The sequence below is a fragment of the Pelobates fuscus genome, chromosome 1, assembly GCF_036172605.1.
Source record: "Pelobates fuscus isolate aPelFus1 chromosome 1, aPelFus1.pri, whole genome shotgun sequence".
NCBI classification, from domain to species: Eukaryota; Metazoa; Chordata; class Amphibia; order Anura; family Pelobatidae; genus Pelobates; species Pelobates fuscus.
Window position 1 is genome coordinate 486,037,815 of NC_086317.1, and position 19,626 is coordinate 486,057,440.

Here is a 19,626-nt window from a genome sequence, read left to right on the forward strand (position 1 = left end):
TCAAGATAGGACACCGGTGTCCGACATGAAGTATGTACACCAAGTTTCAGTCTGACTATACCACCTATATTAGACGGGCTGACTACAGAGCGTCTAATGTCCAATAAGTGTTGCGCTTTCGCTTCTTCCTTCCAGAGGGAAGGGGCCAATTCCAATAACCGGTTCCAAATATAAAACCCCTTGTGGGTCTACCGCTCTAACGGCATCAGTCTTACCTGTTAGTTCCTGGCCCTGGGTTCACATTCAAACGACGGGGCACCCCGGTACGCACTGCGTAGAAGCCGATGATCTCCTGGACAAAAGGCCAGTGGCGCCGAGACAAAAGGAGGTGCACGCAGAGGTCCAGGGGTGCTGCCGTGGAGAACGTTGGTAAAAAGTTTTACCGTCTCAAATCTCTGTGCCAGCTTCCGTGCGATGAGAAGTTCCCGCCAATGCAGCAATTATGTTACCGAGTAAACTAACAGAAGCCAAACACAGAGAAATGGATGCAGGTCTTCAGGAAGTAAGAAGTCTTTATTAACATACCGATCGGGCCTCAGATGAACTCCTGTTCCAAAAATATCCAACACATGGTGTACATTCCTTATATAGCACTATAACTCCTCCCATTAATAGCTACACCCACATATACCTTTAACCAATCAATGAGCAGAATATAGACTTGTACATCTGGTCAGACCACATGGCTCATCCAAGACAAAGGAAATAAGTGCAATTTCAGTTCCTGCATTCCTGCACATGCTCAGTACATGTACATTGATGACAGTATCCTAGCTATGTGTAGCTAACTAACTGACACAACATACACATATGCCACGTGGACTAAATTTACATTCACTGAAATTCCACCACATGGCCATAAGAACTGCTGGGACTTACCCCCAAGCCATGTGGCACATTGCTGTCCCTGAGGGGTCAACAAGGAGAAAACACAGCAATCTACACCAGATCTCTCTGTATACCAGGATTAGGCAACCTTCGGCACTCCAGATGTTGTGGACTACATCCCCCATAATGCTGACAAAGCATGAGGGGAGATGTAGTCCACAATATCGAGAAGTCGAATGTTGCCCACCTCTGGCCTATGCTTTACTCTGGGACAGAATTATTTCTCAGTGTCATTTTATCTGGGGTAGATCTGTTGTCTGTGCCTGTATCGTAGATCTATTGTCTGTGTCTAAAGTAGATCTATTGTGTGTGCCGCTATCGTAGATCTATTCTCTGTGTCTATCGTAGATCTATTCTCTGTGCCGCTATCGTAGATCTATTCTCTGTGCCGCTATCATAGATCTATTCTCTGTGCCGCTATCGTAGATCTATTCTCTGTGCCGCTATCGTAGATCTATTATCTGTGTCGCTATCTTAGATCTATTCTCTGTGCCTCTATCGTAGATCTACTGTCTGTGCCGCTATTGTAGGATCTATTGTCTGTTCCTCTATCGTGGATCTATTATCTGTGTCGCTATTGTAGATCTATTGTCTGTGTCACTATCGTAGATCTATTGTCGGTGTCTATAGTAGATCTATTCTCTGTGCCGCTATCGTAGATCTATTCTCTGTGCCGCTATCGTAGATCTATTCTCTGTCTCTATCGTAGATCTATTATCTGTGTCGCTATCTTAGATCTATTCTCTGTGCCTCTATCGTAGATCTACTGTCTGTGCCGCTATTGTAGGATCTATTGTCTGTTCCTCCATCGTAGATCTATTATCTGTGTCGCTATCGTAGATCTATTCTCTGTGCCTCTATCGTAGATCTACTGTCTGTGCCGCTATTGTAGGATCTATTGTCTGTTCCTCTATCGTGGATCTATTCTCTGTGTCTCTATCATAGATCTATTGCCTGTGCCGCTATTGTAGATCTATTGTCTGTTCCTCCATCGTAGATCTATTATCTGTGTCGCTATCGTAGATCTATTCTCCGTGCCTCTATCATAGAGCAATTGCCTATGTTGCTATAGTAGATCAATTGTCTGTGTCCCTATTGTAGATATATTGTCTGTGTTGCTATCGTAGATCTATTGTAGATATATTGTTTGTGTTGCTATCATAGATCTATTCTCTGTGGCTCTATCGTAGATCTATTGTCTGTGTCTCTATCATAGACTATTGTCTTTGTTGCCATCGTAGATCTATTGTCTTTGTTGCCATCATAGATCTATTGTTTGTGTCTTTATCGTAGATCTATAATCTGTGTCTCTATTGTCTGTGTCTCTATCGTGGATCTATTGTCTGTGTCTGCATAATAGACCTATTATCTGTGTCTCTATCATAGATCTACTTACAGGGCATCTCAAGGTTAAATCAACCCTGTGCTGCCTGTGGTGTAACTCCACCTCCAGCAGCATCATTGAGTGTCATTAAGCAGCTCTAAGTTCCAGGCTGGCTAACGTCAATTCTGTGCAAAATTGGTGTCTGGTCACACAGCATGCTAGTAACAGACTGCCAGTGCAGGCACCACCCACCCCATGCACACTCCTCAGTCTGCCCTCCCTGGTTTCCACCCCCCTCTGGCGAGGAGGAGTGATGTCAACAAATAAAGAAAGGGCCGAGGGAGAACTTGGCCTTTGGCCTGGCACTGGAAAGAAATGCTAGCGATTTTATTTTATTTATTTTTTTCAAGTTTGGAGGTAAGCGGACCAGGAAGAGTTAATCCAACCAAAACCAGTGTTTTCTTCAAGCAATGTTGTTGTTTTTTGTTGGATTAACCCTTTAAGTACCATGTGCAATGCAGCAGTAATCCACTGTCTCCACCAGAATTCTAGAATTCTGGAAGAATGTTTTGGCTACTAATCCCTTATTTAAGGTGTAGCACCCTACATGCACACGCAGCATATTGTTTAAACACTAAATATAGTCAGTATGCAATCATTTCACCAGCTTTCTAACTCGACGATACTCGCCCCAAATTCTGCTTATTTTCTAACTTTCTTACCAGAAGCTCATAAACTGTGCGTTCCGACCAACATGTTAGTATATTAGTAACACATTTTCATTATTTGCATGTTAATTATTATAAAGAAAGGTGTGTCCAGCAAATACCACTTGCAGCGAGTTAAAACAATACTTTAAATGTGTATATTTTAATTTCTTATTTTTTAAAATGATAAATATACAAATAAAAAGTAGCAAAAACTGAGCACTTTAAGAAATATATTCAGTCTGACGGTATACCGTGCCGGTGCAAATTAAATTGAGTTGTATTCCTTTATGGCGTCCAACGAAGATCCATGAGCTTAATGTCATTAACCATCCCACATACTAGTGCAGTTATTACATTTATTAACAATTTGTAACTTGATTAATACAGTATTACTGGACCTAAACAAGCACTAATAACTTGTTAATTATTATTGTGTTTTTGCACAATATGTGCCTATATGTAGCGTATTTTTAAGATTAATCACAAAATTGTGATTCGCAAAGTGTACTGCAAAGAAATATTTACAATATGAGACCTTTTCTAAAAGGCTTTTTTTAAGCTATAAATATTAAGGATAACTTGAACTTGACCCTGTTTGTGCTGCATGTTCCCCTGGGAGTCAAAAAATTAAAATAATTCTGTTGCTCCCACAACAACCTTTGGCAGAATAGGTGCATCTACGTAGTAAAAGACGGATTTACTTATTGTTCAAAAATGGTTTTTTTTGCAAGCATTGTATAAACTCAGGAGCAAATTTCACAATTTTTAGAGAACTTTTTATACTAAAATTCCCCCCACTCTGCATCGGCCATTATTTTTGTGATACGTAAAGTCACAGAGTAAATATAAAACATGGCAATCGTGCCTATTTTCCACGTGCATAAGACACACTGCGTGCATGCGGACATGAAGGAATAAATAGAGATTGCACCAATATTCACACATTTCTAACCAACACTATCGTGGAGTGCTCGTGCAAACACAGGCTCTGCCACGTTCTCCCACAGTCTGAGCATTGACCAGTTTTCTCAAATATTAACAAACTGCTCCGGAGACCATCACTGGTCACTGCCGAGGCACGACTGAAGATGGAGCAAGATTTACTAAGAGATGTCGAGTGAACACCACGTTTTCCGGGGATTGGGTGGTGAGGGGGCACACTCAGACTCTTGAATGTAATATCAATTCTCAGCCATTTGTGGGTTGGCTAAGATTTAATATTAGATGGAGGCTATATTCTATAGAGAGGCACACGTTTTACTACTTCTGTGATCTCCCGTATAGAATTAACCTGTTAATTGCCAGGAGCTTCCCTTGCCCATCTCACTAAGAGCAGTCCTAAGCTCTATCCGTGTTCCATTAAGCAGCTGTTTCACTGCATAGGAACCCACAGGCTTCTCTATAATGACTGATGATTCACAGCAAATGTATCTCTCTTCATGGAAAGAGAAGCTCTTACCTGGAGGGCCATGGGGTCTCACTCGGCCGGTATCAGATCAGGAGCAGGGGAGACAGGCAGTCCATGGGATCAGCTCGGAGGACTTAGAGAGGGGAAATGTAAGGTGAAGCGGTGACTGTAAACTCAGAAAGTCACTGGTTTCCTCTGCTGTAAGTTCAGGAAGCAGCTCGGAACGTAAATACAGAACAAGGATGGAATGTATACACAGCCACAAAATACATAAATAAAGGTAACGGACCCGCTGGGAGATTAAACCAGCATCATACAGCTCAATACAGCCCCAGGACACACAATACATGTCCTTTTTATACAGGATTTAATCTAGGCGTCTCCAATTCTCCTTCTTTGTACTGTTTGGGGTTTTTTTTAACGTAAAAGCAAATATTTCTTTAAGCTTGCTGTAGTGGTTATGGTGGCAGGAGTCCCCAGGCTCCATCTGATGGTAATCTGTCAAATCGCTTACGAATGATTTGACTCTTCCCTTCTAGCCTGAGTTCACACCTACACTTTATCACACCAAGTCACATCATGCCCCGACATTATTCATCAGGCGAGAGAGAGTCAAAAGGGAATTAGAAAAATCCTCAGCTTTCATTTCTCTGGTAATACTGGTATGCAATAACAAAAATAACCAGAAAAAAATCAGACAGTATTTTTTTTTGCAAGGCAATGGCATGCTTGGGGTTTAAAAAAAATAAATAAAAAAAATACAACACATATGCAAATACTATTACAACAACTAACTTAAGGGACACTAACTACTTCATCTCATTGAAGTGGTGATAGTGGTATGACTAAAAGGAAGTGTGTGATTGCTGCTTTACCCACACCTCCAGTTGGGGCAGGGCTAAGGAGGCCTGCGACCCTCAAAAATGGTTTAACACTGAAAGTAGGGACAGCAGCAGGGGACGTCAGACACTATAACCACTTCAGTAAGATAGTATGGTTTAACACTAAATGGAGGGACAGTGACCGGGGTAGTCAGGCACTATAACCACTTCAGTAAGATAGCATGGTTTAACACTGAATGTAGGGACAGCGGCAGGGGACGTCAGGCACTATAACCACTTCAGTAAGATAGTATGGTTTAACACTGAATGCAGGGACAGTGACAGGGGTAGTCAGGCACTATAACCACTTCTGTAAGATAGCATGGTTTAACAGTGAATGTAGGGACAGCGGCAGGGGACGTCAGGCACTATAACCACTTCAGTAAGATAGCATGGTTTAACACTGAATGTAGGGACAGTGGCAGGGGACGTCAGGCACTATAACCACTTCAGTAAGATAGCATGGTTTAACACTGAATGTAGGGACAGCGGCAGGGGACGTCAGGCACTATAACCACTTCAGTAAGATAGCATGGTTTAACACTGAATGTAGGGACAGCGGCAGGGCACGCCAGGCACTACAACCACTTCAGTAAGATAGTATGGTTTAACATTGAATGTAGGGACAGCGGCAGGGCACGCCAGGCACTATAACCACTTCAGTAAGATAGTATGGTTTAACACTGAATGTAGGGACAGCGGCAGGGGACTCCAGGCACTATAACCACTTCAGAAAGATAGTTTTATTTAACACTGAATGTAGGGACAGTGGCAGGGGACTCCAGGCACTATAACCACTTCAGTAAGATAGTATGGTTTAACACTGAATGTAGGGACAGCGGCAGGAGACTCCAAGCACTATAACCAATTTAATGAGATGAAATGGTTATATTGACTTCCGTGTCCCTTTACTAACCTAATAACCACAAACATCACCATCAAAAACATATCCCAGCCAGTCCACCATATTAAACAGCAATACCAGCTCACGCAGTTGCGGTTTTTATATGGCTTTGCCGCTATAGAGGAACAAAACAAATATAATTATCAATAACAAATAACAGACATTGATTATAGCTCCTCTGAACATCTTGACCGTCTCCACGAAGATACCCAATGCTGACTGGCACCATAAACACAGTGATATCAGGTCCTGCCATTAAATCGGACAGTCAGAACTTGTCACTGAGTGCAAGCAAAGCACGGAAACATCAAAAACCCATCAATAGGCAAACTAAAAGAACCTGCGGACGCACAGACAGTCCAACCTTCCTGCCACGCGTTACCCCTTATTACAAGACACGTGCCGCCCCATGTTTAACTGGCACAAGGTGGTGCACTGTTTGAACTATTGTGGCAGAGCTGGTAGTAAATGTAGACTTTGATTTCTGTGTTACAACAAACACTGATCAGAAATTACATTTTGCTTTTCACAAAAACACTTGGAAATTCAGACCAGAAACGGATTCACTCCCAAAATGATTTTCACGTAGTTGTTAAAAACGTTATCACAAATAGCGGTCGGTGTGTAGGTGTGAATGTATTTGGCAAGACGTCACATAACATTAGCTAGCCTTCCATCGCGGTCAAGGTCACAGGAGGAAAATCAGTGGACTTCTAGACTCTCTTACAATTCGTTAACTTTTACTGTAAATTATTTTACATACAGAGATTCTATTAGTACGTATAGGAATTGATATAAAGAGATGCATTTTAAATAAAATATTCCATTATTCTAAACAGGTTAACTATTTAATATCAAATCGTCCCTGGCAGCTGCCGTTACCGAATATTTAGAGGTTGGTAATTGGGAGAATGATAGAACTCATTTGGTGGCTGAAGTGGGAAAATGATCTAAATGCTGATATATTCTGGGCCTGTGGCAACAGTATAAGTTAATTAAGTGTCTGGATGACATCAGGATTAGAAGCATTTCACTAATTAGATTTCAGTAATTACCGTACCTTGGGGAAGCAGCAGCTAACAGAGAAGAGAGGAGCTAAGTGAAATGTAAATAATTATTCCTGACTCGCTTTAGAGTTGCAGAAATATGATTCATATACTGCCGACATATTCCGTGGTGTTGTATAATATAGGTACATAGAATAAGAAGGGGTTTGTGTGACTGGAGACTTAGCGCCGTGCGATATAATGCAACGCTGAGAAAGCATTCATTAAATCTCCTGGATACATTATATCAGTTAGACTCCGAGGACCCTGCCGTTATCCCACAGTTTCTCCATTTTAAACTTCAAATTATGAAGAATTGCAAGTTTAGGGACATAATAATCAAATCTGAAACCATTTTCAGCTATTGTCTAAAAATGAGCACTTTCCTCGCCAGTTGTCTAAAATTCCCCGTTTAGAGGATAAACTAAAAACCACGGAGGGACACAGATGCTATTTGTATTTTCTTTAAAACCTAATAGAGTCCTTCAACCAACTTAACCTTTTACAGCGTTTTTACTTAAAAATCACCGGGGCACAGTATAAATCTTAATATACATTAAACATATGCACTTAAATAAATCATTTGCAAAAATCTGAATAATGTTATGAATAATTGACATAAAATAATGCAAATAATATGCATAAGTTAAAATGACAGATACGACCCTATGGTGCATTTACTATCAGTGGGGTGTTCTCCTCCGGACAATAACCATTCTAAATAGAGTTGACGGAGGACTTCCCAGAAACCGGCTCTGTTACGCTGAGAATGGCTGATTCATTGGACTGTCAGAGTAATTGTGTTTTCTGGGGACGGTCCTGGCTAAGGAGACATGCCAGGGATAGAAATCAATTGTCATGGCCTCCGGTAATCTAATGAATACTGTCTGGGGATCTGGCTGGAGAGGAGAAGATCCATTTATGACATACCGCACCATGTGTACTAGTGACACACAGAGCTTCAAATTTCAGGTCCTGCGCCGCTAGCCAGGCCGGGAGGATCCATGCCACACTCAACGGGGGGAAATCTTTTCACTCTCTAAGGGCTTGGGGGAATTTTACAGAGAGATGCTGGTAAACCGTCCCAAACGGGGGATTTCTCGTGTAGTCCCACACAGCCGTTTCACAGTTCACCAGTCACAGACGATTAATACAACGTTTCATTGTGACGGGAAGCAATGAGCCCTGCTTATCCAGTGGTTTACTAGTTTACTGGAAGTAAATATGAAATGCCTGTTACACCTCTTCTCAAGCAGGGATAACTTGGCGAAAGTCGGCACTGCGTAGCGCTTATCTAGGTTTAGCTATAATTACGAGCTGGATCTGAACACCGAACTGGAGTTCATCAGAAAAGCTGAGAAACAAGACTATATAAATCCATGTAAGCCGTAACAGACCTGCTTATTTCTGTTCTATGAAAATCCCAGCAAATCAGCTTAGCCATGTTTATCTTACACAGCAATCAGAATGTGAGCCGGCAATATAAAGAAATGTATATTATTTAATAGAAATCACTGACTCCCATCAATGTGATCAATAATATAAAGCGCCAATGACTGCTTGATCAGGTACCGATCACACCTGTGGTTAAAGTTTATCAAAACGTTTCCTTTTAGAATGGAAACATTACAAGCGGATGAAGATATGATTAAAATGATCACGATTTTCAATCAAACTTCGCATAATCCTGACCTGGCGAGCCGAGTTCAGTGGAATTCAGTGCTTGGTACACGAGGAGCTGCAGAGTTGTTAGAATATTGTAATGTTGTAATAGCACGGTCACAGTATTGTTGTTATAGTATTATTAAAGTACTGTTTTACTTTCAATTATCTCCATTTCCATCTCTTAATCCCGAATGCCTTTATTACTTTAGGCAAAGCTCAGCCACATTATCCCTACAACACACAGCAGGCTCAGCCATCCACTGAACACAACTTTCCCTTCCATTGGCCTTTTGTCATTTTTCAGCCCGTGGCCTTGGAGGGCTTCCTGCTGACGTTGGACCTTTTGTCATGTCCATTTCCAAGATGTAAGGCGGCACGTGAAAGAGGTGAGTTAAGGTCACACGGCCCATCGCATGGCTGCAAGAGATAAGCCACTTCCTGGCCACATGGCTGTGAGCTCCAATAAATATGTCTGTCTAGAAATCTCGGCTTCCTGCCTCATGCTGCGATCCTGCCCCAGCCAGTGATTTACGCTCTGCTGAAATCTCTCCATTTAAAGTACTGCAGACCATCTATAAATGACGTTACTCAGGTCATTATGGAGGCGCCAATGAGAATGGTGGCTTTGGTAGCTCTTGGAAGGACCAGGTACATAATAATGGACTTTATGGTGGAAGTGTTCAGTTGTAATCACTGTGATTGCGTGAAATCCCGTGAAATATACCTTGAGTAACAAGTTATGGTATAATGCATTACTCTAAAGAATCACTTTGGGCTTAATTTCCCTCTACACAACATACGGGATATTGCGTTCTCCGGCCTTTTCAAGTTTGAATATGATTTCGTTTTTTTGATTTTGACAAATCAGGGAGAGACGTACATTAGAGCGTCTCTCGGAATGAATCACTGGCCGCCATGTAAACAAATACCTTCTCAATACTTTAACCCCTTAAGGACCAAACTTCTGGAATAAAAGGGAATCGTGACATGTCACACATGTCATGTGTCCTTAAGGGGTTAAGGTTATTTTTAGGGCTCTCAGTTTTATGAAATACACTTTGGAAGATACAAAGCACAGCGTAAGCAGTGGTAATAGCTTCAGTCGGTATGTACATGCCAAACCATGCGTAAAAAAAATTATAATTTAATCTGAAAAATAAAATAAATCCCACAGAACTACGTTCCATAGTAGCGGTTAGGAATTCTAACTGAGAATGATGGGAAATTCAACAACATCGGACAAGGCCACAGGTTACGACAGATCTGGGAGCCAACGCATTTCTCACCTCTGGGCAACGAAAGGTTAATATGATTACTATTTCCACAACCTTCCTGAATTAATCTTTTTCCTTTTCTGCCCCAAAATCCTGGATGTAAAAAGGGATGCGCGTCTAGTGAGCGGCCAATGATGTCACCACAAAAGAATGTTAAAGATATCAGAGTGAATTAAATGGGATTATAGGGTAAATGATTGCAACACATGTTTACAAGTCTAATGAAAGACACACCATCCTGGGCCTGCAAGGTAAAAATATTATATTGGTATCAGGCGTCCAGGGAGGTAGGATCATTTCAGTAATACGAGAGCAGCACGGGTGGTGTATAATAAGTGGCATACGGACATCCTAGAGAAATGAAGGTTAACAGCCATTACTAAAATACCACATTAAATGCTGGATTAGTTGTGCCACTAAAAGCCAACTTTAGCACTTTAAACTGCCGCTATGGGATTTTATTTTTATAGTCGTACTAAATTGTTAATTAATTTATGGCTGATGGCTGGGGTAGCCAGCCATCCCTTAATATCTTGGCGCTGCAAGGCTCTGGGCTGTTGTCGCTGGCCCTTTAACAAACAGCCTGTTTATTTGGCGTGTGGATAGTGCTCCCCAAAAATGACTGCCTCGCCACTGGAGCGAGTTATCTGGGCCCCTATTAACAGGTTCCCCAGAAAAATCTACCTGCTGGGTTTGAACTGAGCGGGGTTTTTTGGTAACTCATGCAATCTCTAGGTCAATCCCTTACTAACAGCAGAACCCTCGGAGGTGATATATAAACAGGATTAGGGAAAGCATACGGTGAGGTGAAATCTCCTAACGTCAAACAAACATCCGGAGCAGAAACATGAAAGGTGATGGGGAGATAGGGACTTTCAGGATATTTTGCCAGGAGGGCAATCATCGCCCCTAGTGAGTTTTAAAGCGTTGCCCCGGACCGTGGGATGCCGACAGTCCAAATCTGTACCATTCGTTAGCAGTGCTTGGGATTCTCTTACAGATGTATCTAATAACCGCTCAGTCTGCTCTCTATCCCTCGGGGAATCCTGCCGTACAACTGCAAACAGCATCTTTCACTTGTTAATTCAGAGAAATCCACAAATCTGAGACTTTATAGACCTAAAAACGGCTTGTTTGCAGCGATTACATGTGTATTAATCCTTTCTGATAACAAATCTTATGTCACGATAGTGACCCCTTCTCACAGAGTGTAACCCAGAGAAGAACGTATACCGGACCTTAGAGTGGTCGGACTAACGTTATAGCGTAGTCAAAGGGATAGCCAGAGATCAAGGGAGTACAGAAGACGGATAAACGATATAACCTAGCCAAAGTACGGGGAACCAGATAGCAGAATAGTCAAAATGGAAAGGCAAACGTCAATTACCAGGAAACAAACACTCAAGAGGATTATCAGCACTAGAGGAACCAACAGGAACCACACTAGGGCGCCTTACAACTGACAGGGACGCCCTTATATAGTGTGGGGTATATGGCTTTAAAACCACGCCCCCAAAAGGTCCGGGGGTGTGGCTGTGTGTGGATTACGTCGGAATTTACTTGCCGGCTACGGCGCACATGCGCCGTATTATAAAGAAGCGAGCGGTGTGAGCGGCCGGCGTCAGAAGGGCTGTGCCACTCACCGGAAAAGGATGCCGTGCTGCGCGGGTCCGAGGAGGAAAGGTAGGGTATCGTTACATCTTACCTCTGATCTATTGAGAAGTATCTAGGAGATGTGCCCTTGATAGTTTAAAGTTAGAGACCATTACGGCATCTTGTGTAACTTACTGTAAGTGTATTCTCTGTACGTTGCAATTTATGGAAGATATTGGCTCTCAACAAGCCTTTCGGCTAGCCCCAGCACTAGATAGCCACCATTGGAAATGAGCTGTCTGCAAAAGTCTTGTTTTGGACTGAAACTGTCACCTTAATTCCCTTTGGGGATTACTCAATCACATCCAGAGTGCAGAACCTGACTCTCTATACAGAAAACCACGGGAAATATTTAATTTAAAGAGAACTAAACTGGCAACTCAAACTCCTGTCCACCTATCACCCAATCACTGCCTTGTTTGCATGTCACATGGCTGCACTGTAGAATTAATCAGCCCCCCGTTAAGAAATAATGGAGGTGAAATTCCTCACGATTAATTATTTAGAGGCTGCGGAGGGAATCCATCCTCAGTTCTAATGCAAAAAATGTTAGGCCACAAAATCCAAAATATAAACATTCAGGAAGTCCGCTACAGTTACACTCACATATTTTGCCCTGAAACGTGAACACTAAATTTCCAACAAGTCCTGTGTATGTTTCTATATGTTTAAATAGGAGATAACCTGCGTGTGTTTACAGCGTCCACAAATAGAATATACACAAGGGATCACAATGACAATGGTCCAGGTTTCAGCAAATTCAATAGCAAACTCTACGATAGGTACACTTATGCCATCTGCAGCTTTCGTTCTCTCACAAAGAGAAATCGTTTGGCGGCCCCTTTTCATAGAAAGCCGTCTGAGCAGTATTTACCTACTTCTCCCCTGCACCTGCTTGTGATGAGCCAAGCCGTAAAAAGCTCAAACACTAACTGCGGGTTTCGGAGGACAAACTAAAAGCTTAAGTGGAGAGATAATAGCGGACTAACACGGCACGACGATCACTGCGCAATGTGACGTGGAAACGATAGAACGTGTGTACTGTCCGCTTCAATGCTGCTCAGTTTGGAGTAAATGGTGAATTCAGAATTAGAAATGATTGATTACAACTGGTATCAAGACATGGGCGCCACCCACGGACGCTGCACCCACGACCTCGGTACCCACGTCTTTCTGAAACAAAATACACAGGCACGGGTCAGAGAGTGTGCCCCAAAATAGCAGTATCATAATAATGATAGAAAGCAAAATAAGAAAGATAAAGAGAACCTAAAGAAAACGTAAACCATTCTACAAAAGCAGAGTGATATCAGAGCAAAGGGCTTTTTCTAAAAATGTTTTCATCTCATGTGTAGTTCTATCTGCGTTAAATTTGAACATGTTTCACCATAGCAACCTCCAGCATCAGCCACTCCCAGCGGGAACACATAATACATTGTAAGCACTGAAACCAATGATCGGTGCCGCAGGGATCTGTTGGACATGTAGAGAGGAGCGGACATGCATGTCAAATATTCTACATTTCACACTAAGGTGTGGTTGATCTTCTCTATTTCTGAGTGTCCGTGGAACATGAGATGACCTAATAGGGTTATTAGAATTACCAACAAGTATATTGTATCAATAGCACTGACTTGTAATGCTTACACAGCCATTTTGGTGGTATATATGTAGAATGTATTATCTGTGTAAGGGGGAGACTGGGAGACAGTAAGACACAGAACATCAGGGGCAGAGTGCCTCTACTCTCTGAATGCCCAGCATGTACCATCAGCTGTGAGAGTGTCTCCGCTCTCTGAATGTCCAGCGTGTACCAGCAGCTGTGAGAGTGTCTCCGCACTCTGAATGTCCAGCGTGTACCAGCAGCTGTGAGAGTGTCTCCGCACTCTGAATGTCCAGCGTGTACCAGCAGCTGTGAGAGTGTCTCCGCACTCTGAATGCCCAGCATGTACCATCAGCTGTGAGAGTGTCTCCGCACTCTGAATGCCCAGCATGTACCATCAGCTGTGAGTGTCTCCGCACTCTGAATGCCCAGCCTGTACCACCAGCTGTGAGAGTGTCTCCGCACTCAATGTCCAGCATGTATCATCAGATGTGAGAGTGTCTCCGCACTCTGAATGTCCAGCATGTACCATCAGCTGTGAGTGTGTCTCCGCACTCTGAATGTCCAGCGTGTACCAGCAGCTGTGAGAGTGTCTCCGCACTCTGAATGCCCAGCGTGTACCATCAGCTGTGAGAGTGTCTCCGCACTCTGAATGTCCAGCGTGTACCACCAGCTGTAAGAGTGTCTCCGCACTCTGAATGTCCAGCGTGTACCATCAGCTGTGAGTGTCTCCGCACTCTGAATGCCCAGCATGTACCATCAGCTGTGAGAGTGTCTCCGCACTCTGAATGCCCAGCGTGTACCATCAGCTGTGAGAGTGTCTCCGCACTCTGAATGCCCAGCGTGTACCATCAGCTGTGAGAGTGTCTCCGCACTCTGAATGTCCAGCGTGTACCACCAGCTGTAAGAGTGTCTCCGCACTCTGAATGTCCAGCGTGTACCATCAGCTGTGAGTGTCTCCGCACTCTGAATGCCCAGCATGTACCATCAGCTGTGAGAGTGTCTCCGCACTCTGAATGCCCAGCATGTACCAGCAGCTGTGAGAGTGTCTCCGCACTCTGAATGCCCAGCATGTACCAGCAGCTGTGAGAGTGTCTCCGCACTCTGAATGCCCAGCGTGTACCATCAGCTGTGAGAGTGTCTCCGCACTCTGAATGCCCAGCATGTACCAGCAGCTGTGAGAGTGTCTCCGCACTCTGAATGCCCAGCATGTACCATCAGCTGTGAGTGTGTCTCCGCACTCTGAATGCCCAGCATGTACCAGCAGCTGTGAGAGTGTCTCCGCACTCTGAATGCCCAGCATGTACCAGCAGCTGTGAGAGTGTCTCCGCACTCTGAATGCCCAGCGTGTACCATCAGCTGTGAGAGTGTCTCCGTACTCTGGATGTCCAGCATGTACCATCAGCTGTGAGAGTGTCTCCGCACTCTGAATGTCCAGCGTGTACCAGCAGCTGTGAGAGTGTCTCCGCACTCTGAATGCCAAGCATGTACCATCAGCTGTGAGAGTGTCTCCGCACTCTGAATGCCCAGCATGTACCATCAGCTGTGAGTGTCTCCGCACTCTGAATGCCCAGCCTGTACCACCAGCTGTGAGAGTGTCTCCGCACTCAATGTCCAGCATGTATCATCAGATGTGAGAGTGTCTCCGCACTCTGAATGTCCAGCATGTACCATCAGCTGTGAGAGTGTCTCCGCACTCTGAATGTCCAGCGTGTACCAGCAGCTGTGAGAGTGTCTCCGCACTCTGAATGCCCAGCGTGTACCATCAGCTGTGAGAGTGTCTCCGCACTCTGAATGTCCAGCGTGTACCACCAGCTGTAAGAGTGTCTCCGCACTCTGAATGTCCAGCGTGTACCATCAGCTGTGAGTGTCTCCGCACTCTGAATGCCCAGCATGTACCATCAGCTGTGAGAGTGTCTCCGCACTCTGAATGCCCAGCATGTACCAGCAGCTGTGAGAGTGTCTCCGCACTCTGAATGCCCAGCGTGTACCATCAGCTGTGAGAGTGTCTCCGCACTCTGAATGTCCAGCGTGTACCACCAGCTGTAAGAGTGTCTCCGCACTCTGAATGTCCAGCGTGTACCATCAGCTGTGAGTGTCTCCGCACTCTGAATGCCCAGCATGTACCATCAGCTGTGAGAGTGTCTCCGCACTCTGAATGCCCAGCATGTACCAGCAGCTGTGAGAGTGTCTCCGCACTCTGAATGCCCAGCATGTACCAGCAGCTGTGAGAGTGTCTCCGCACTCTGAATGCCCAGCGTGTACCATCAGCTGTGAGAGTGTCTCCGCACTCTGAATGCCCAGCATGTACCAGCAGCTGTGAGAGTGTCTCCGCACTCTGAATGCCCAGCGTGTACCAGCAGCTGTGAGAGTGTCTCCGCACTCTGAATGCCCAGCATGTACCATCAGCTGTGAGTGTGTCTCCGCACTCTGAATGCCCAGCATGTACCAGCAGCTGTGAGAGTGTCTCCGCACTCTGAATGCCCAGCATGTACCAGCAGCTGTGAGAGTGTCTCCGCACTCTGAATGCCCAGCGTGTACCATCAGCTGTGAGAGTGTCTCCGTACTCTGGATGTCCAGCATGTACCATCAGCTGTGAGAGTGTCTCCGCACTCTGAATGCCCAGCGTGTACCAGCAGCTGTGAGAGTGTCTCCGCTCTCTGAATGCCCAGCATGTACCAGCAGCTGTGAGAGTGTCTCCGCACTCTGAATGCCCAGCATGTACCAGCAGCTGTGAGAGTGTCTCCGCACTCTGAATGCCCAGCATGTACCAGCAGCTGTGAGAGTGTCTCCGCAGTCTGAATGCCCAGCGTGTACCATCAGCTGTGAGAGTGTCTCCGCACTCTGAATGCCCAGCATGTACCAGCAGCTGTGAGAGTGTCTCCGCACTCTGAATGCCCAGCGTGTACCAGCAGCTGTGAGAGTGTCTCCGCACTCTGAATGCCCAGCATGTACCATCAGCTGTGAGTGTGTCTCCGCACTCTGAATGCCCAGCATGTACCAGCAGCTGTGAGAGTGTCTCCGCACTCTGAATGCCCAGCATGTACCAGCAGCTGTGAGAGTGTCTCCGCACTCTGAATGCCCAGCGTGTACCATCAGCTGTGAGAGTGTCTCCGCACTCTGAATGCCCAGCGTGTACCATCAGCTGTGAGAGTGTCTCCGTACTCTGGATGCCCAGCATGTACCAGCAGCTGTGAGAGTGTCTCCGCACTCTGAATGCCCAGCGTGTACAATCAGCTGTGAGAGTGTCTCCGCTCTCTGAATGTCCAGCGTGTACCATCAGCTGTGAGAGTGTCTCCGCACTCTGAATGCCCAGCATGTACCACCAGCTGTGAGAGTGTCTCCGTACTCTGGATATCCAGCATGTACCAGCAGCTGTGAGAGTGTCTCCGCACTCTGAATGCCCAGCGCCGTGTACCATCAGCTGTGAGAGTGTCTCCGCTCTCTGAATGCCCAGCGCCGTGTACCATCAGCTGTGAGAGTGTCTCCGTACTCTGAATGCCCAGCGTGTACCAGCAGCTGTGAGAGTGTCTCCGCTCTCTGAATGCCCAGCATGTACCAGCAGCTGTGAGAGTGTCTCCGTACTCTGGATATCCAGCATGTACCATCAGCTGTGAGAGTGTCTCCGCACTCTGAATGCCCAGCGCCGTGTACCATCAGCTGTGAGAGTGTCTCCGCACTCTGAATGCCCAGCGCCGTGTACCATCAGCTGTGAGAGTGTCACCCAACAATAGGAAAGAAGAATTTACATACATATATATGAATAAGTATCAAGCAGAATAATTATTTTAAGTGCTCACTTTTTCTACATATTGGCGATGCCAGCCATTGTTTTTTCTCCGGGTTTCTTTTCTACAATGCACAACAGAACTATCTGTAGGGAATAGAAAGTTGTGAGACACCAGGATTGGATGAAAGAGCTCAGCCATTCTCTAGCTGAAAAACACAGCACTGTCTGACATGTTTTCTAAGCTCGTTAGAACGAACGAGAGATGGTAAATACGCAGGTACCATTTATTAGCAGCTGCTCCAGGAAGACGAAAATAATAACATTCTCTGTATCAGGGTCTAATTTACAATTTATACATATTTTTAAATATTCTTAATATCAAAATAAGTCAATAATTAAACATTAATTCAATTTAAAAATCTATTAATTGAGTAAAATAAGGACAGTGTTACAGATTTTATCATGTGATGTACAGATATAGTGGGGAAACAGCGGTTTAAGCAAAATCTCAATGCCCACATGAAATCCGCGTTTAGAATTAAATAAAGTTTGCTTTCTGTGATAAGTCCAGTCAAGTTCACATATATACGAATCTTGACATAGCCCACATGGGAGGGCAGATATAGCTAAATCCATTATCTGTAACCCGCAGTGAGAGGTCTCCTTACTGTGTGTCCGCAGGAATAACCCGTCAGACACGGCAGTATGTGATGGAATTAGCCTGGGCCATGCGGAGTTAACTCTGTGAGTGCCAGCGCGCTGGGAGCTGGGCTGTGGTGATTGCTTTGTTGCTGTCTCTTTGCGCAGAGGATGTGACACCAATGACCTGACATTGTGATCACTGCCGGGAGCAGGATGGAAGGAGAGCCTTAGGAAAGGCCAGAGGACAGAAACAATGGCAGCGTGTAACCGGGACAGAGGAACTCCTATCTCGCAGCTCGTATCATGTAAACAATGCCACGTATCGTCACATTAGTGGCTATTAACCCCTCAATGACAGAGACACTCCTATCTCGCAGCTCGTATCATGTAAACAATGCCACGTATCGTCACGTTACTGGTTATTAACCCCTCAATGACAGAGACACTCCTATCTCGCAGCTCGTATCATGTAAACAATGCCACGTATCGTCACGTTACTGCTTATTAACCCCTCAATGACAGAGACACTCCTATCTCGCAGCTCGTATCATGTAAACAATGCCACGTATCGTCACGTTACTGGTTATTAACCCCTCAATGACAGAGACACTCCTATCTCGCAGCTCGTATCATGTAAACAATGCCACGTATCGTCACGTTACTGGTTATTAACCCCTCAATGACAGAGACACTCCTATCTCGCAACTCGTATCATGTAAACAATGCCACGTATCGTCACGCTACTGGTTATTAACCCCTCAATGACAGAGACACTCCTATCTCGCAGCTCGTATCATGTAAACAATGCCACGTATCGTCACGTTACTGGTTATTAACCCCTCAATGACAGAGACACTCCTATCTCGCAGCTCGTATCATGTAAACAATGCCACGTATCGTCACGTTACTGGCTATTAACCCCTCAATGACAGAGACACTCCTATCTCGCAGCTCGTATCATGTAAACAATGCCACGTATCGTCACATTACTGGCTATTAACCCCTCAATGACAGAGACAGTCCTATTTCGCAGCTCGTATCATGTAAACAATGCCACGTATCGTCACATTACTGGCTATTAACCCCTCAATGACAGAGACACTCCTATCTCGCAGCTCGTATCATGTAAACAATGCCACGTATCGTCACGTTACTGGTTATTAACCCCTCAATGACAGAGACACTCCTATCTCGCAGCTCGTATCATGTAAACAATGCCACGTATCGTCACATTACTGGCTATTAACCCCTCAATGACAGAGACACTCCTATCTCGCAGCTCGTATCATGTAAACAATGCCACGTATCGTCACGTTACTGGTTATTAACCCCTCAATGACAGAGACAGTCCTATCTCGCAGCTCGTATCATGTAAACAATGCCACGTATCGTCACGTTACTGCTTATTAACCCCTCAATGACAGAGACACTCCTATCTCGCAGCTCGTATCATGTAAACAATGCCACGTATCGTCACGTTACTGGTTATTAACCCCTCAATGACAGAGACACTCCTATCTCGCAGCTCGTATCATGTAAACAATGCCACGTATCGTCACGTTACTGGTTATTAACCCCTCAATGACAGAGACACTCCTATCTCGCAGCTCGTATCATGTAAACAATGCCACGTATCGTCACGCTACTGGTTATTAACCCCTCAATGACAGAGACACTCCTATCTCGCAGCTCGTATCATGTAAACAATGCCACGTATCGTCACGTTACTGGTTATTAACCCCTCAATGACAGAGACACTCCTATCTCGCAGCTCGTATCATGTAAACAATGCCACGTATCGTCACATTACTGGCTATTAACCCCTCAATGACAGAGACAGTCCTATTTCGCAGCTCGTATCATGTAAACAATGCCACGTATCGTCACATTACTGGCTA

The 19,626-nt window shown here is 44.7% G+C and overlaps 1 protein-coding gene across 3 annotated transcripts in view; it reads right to left on the minus strand.

The window, feature by feature from the left end:
* PDE2A (phosphodiesterase 2A) overlaps positions 1-19,626 on the minus strand; it is a 678,984-nt gene that overhangs the window by 377,064 nt on the left and 282,294 nt on the right. The window contains exon 1 of one of the 3 annotated variants that reach the window (XM_063432664.1): positions 4,382-4,555. The exons of the other annotated variants lie outside the window; for them this stretch is intronic. Coding sequence (XP_063288734.1) covers positions 4,382-4,393 — 12 coding nt within the window. The 5' untranslated portion in view covers positions 4,394-4,555. Of the gene's footprint in view, positions 1-4,381; positions 4,556-19,626 lie in introns of those variants that run through there. 3 annotated transcript variants of the gene reach the window in all.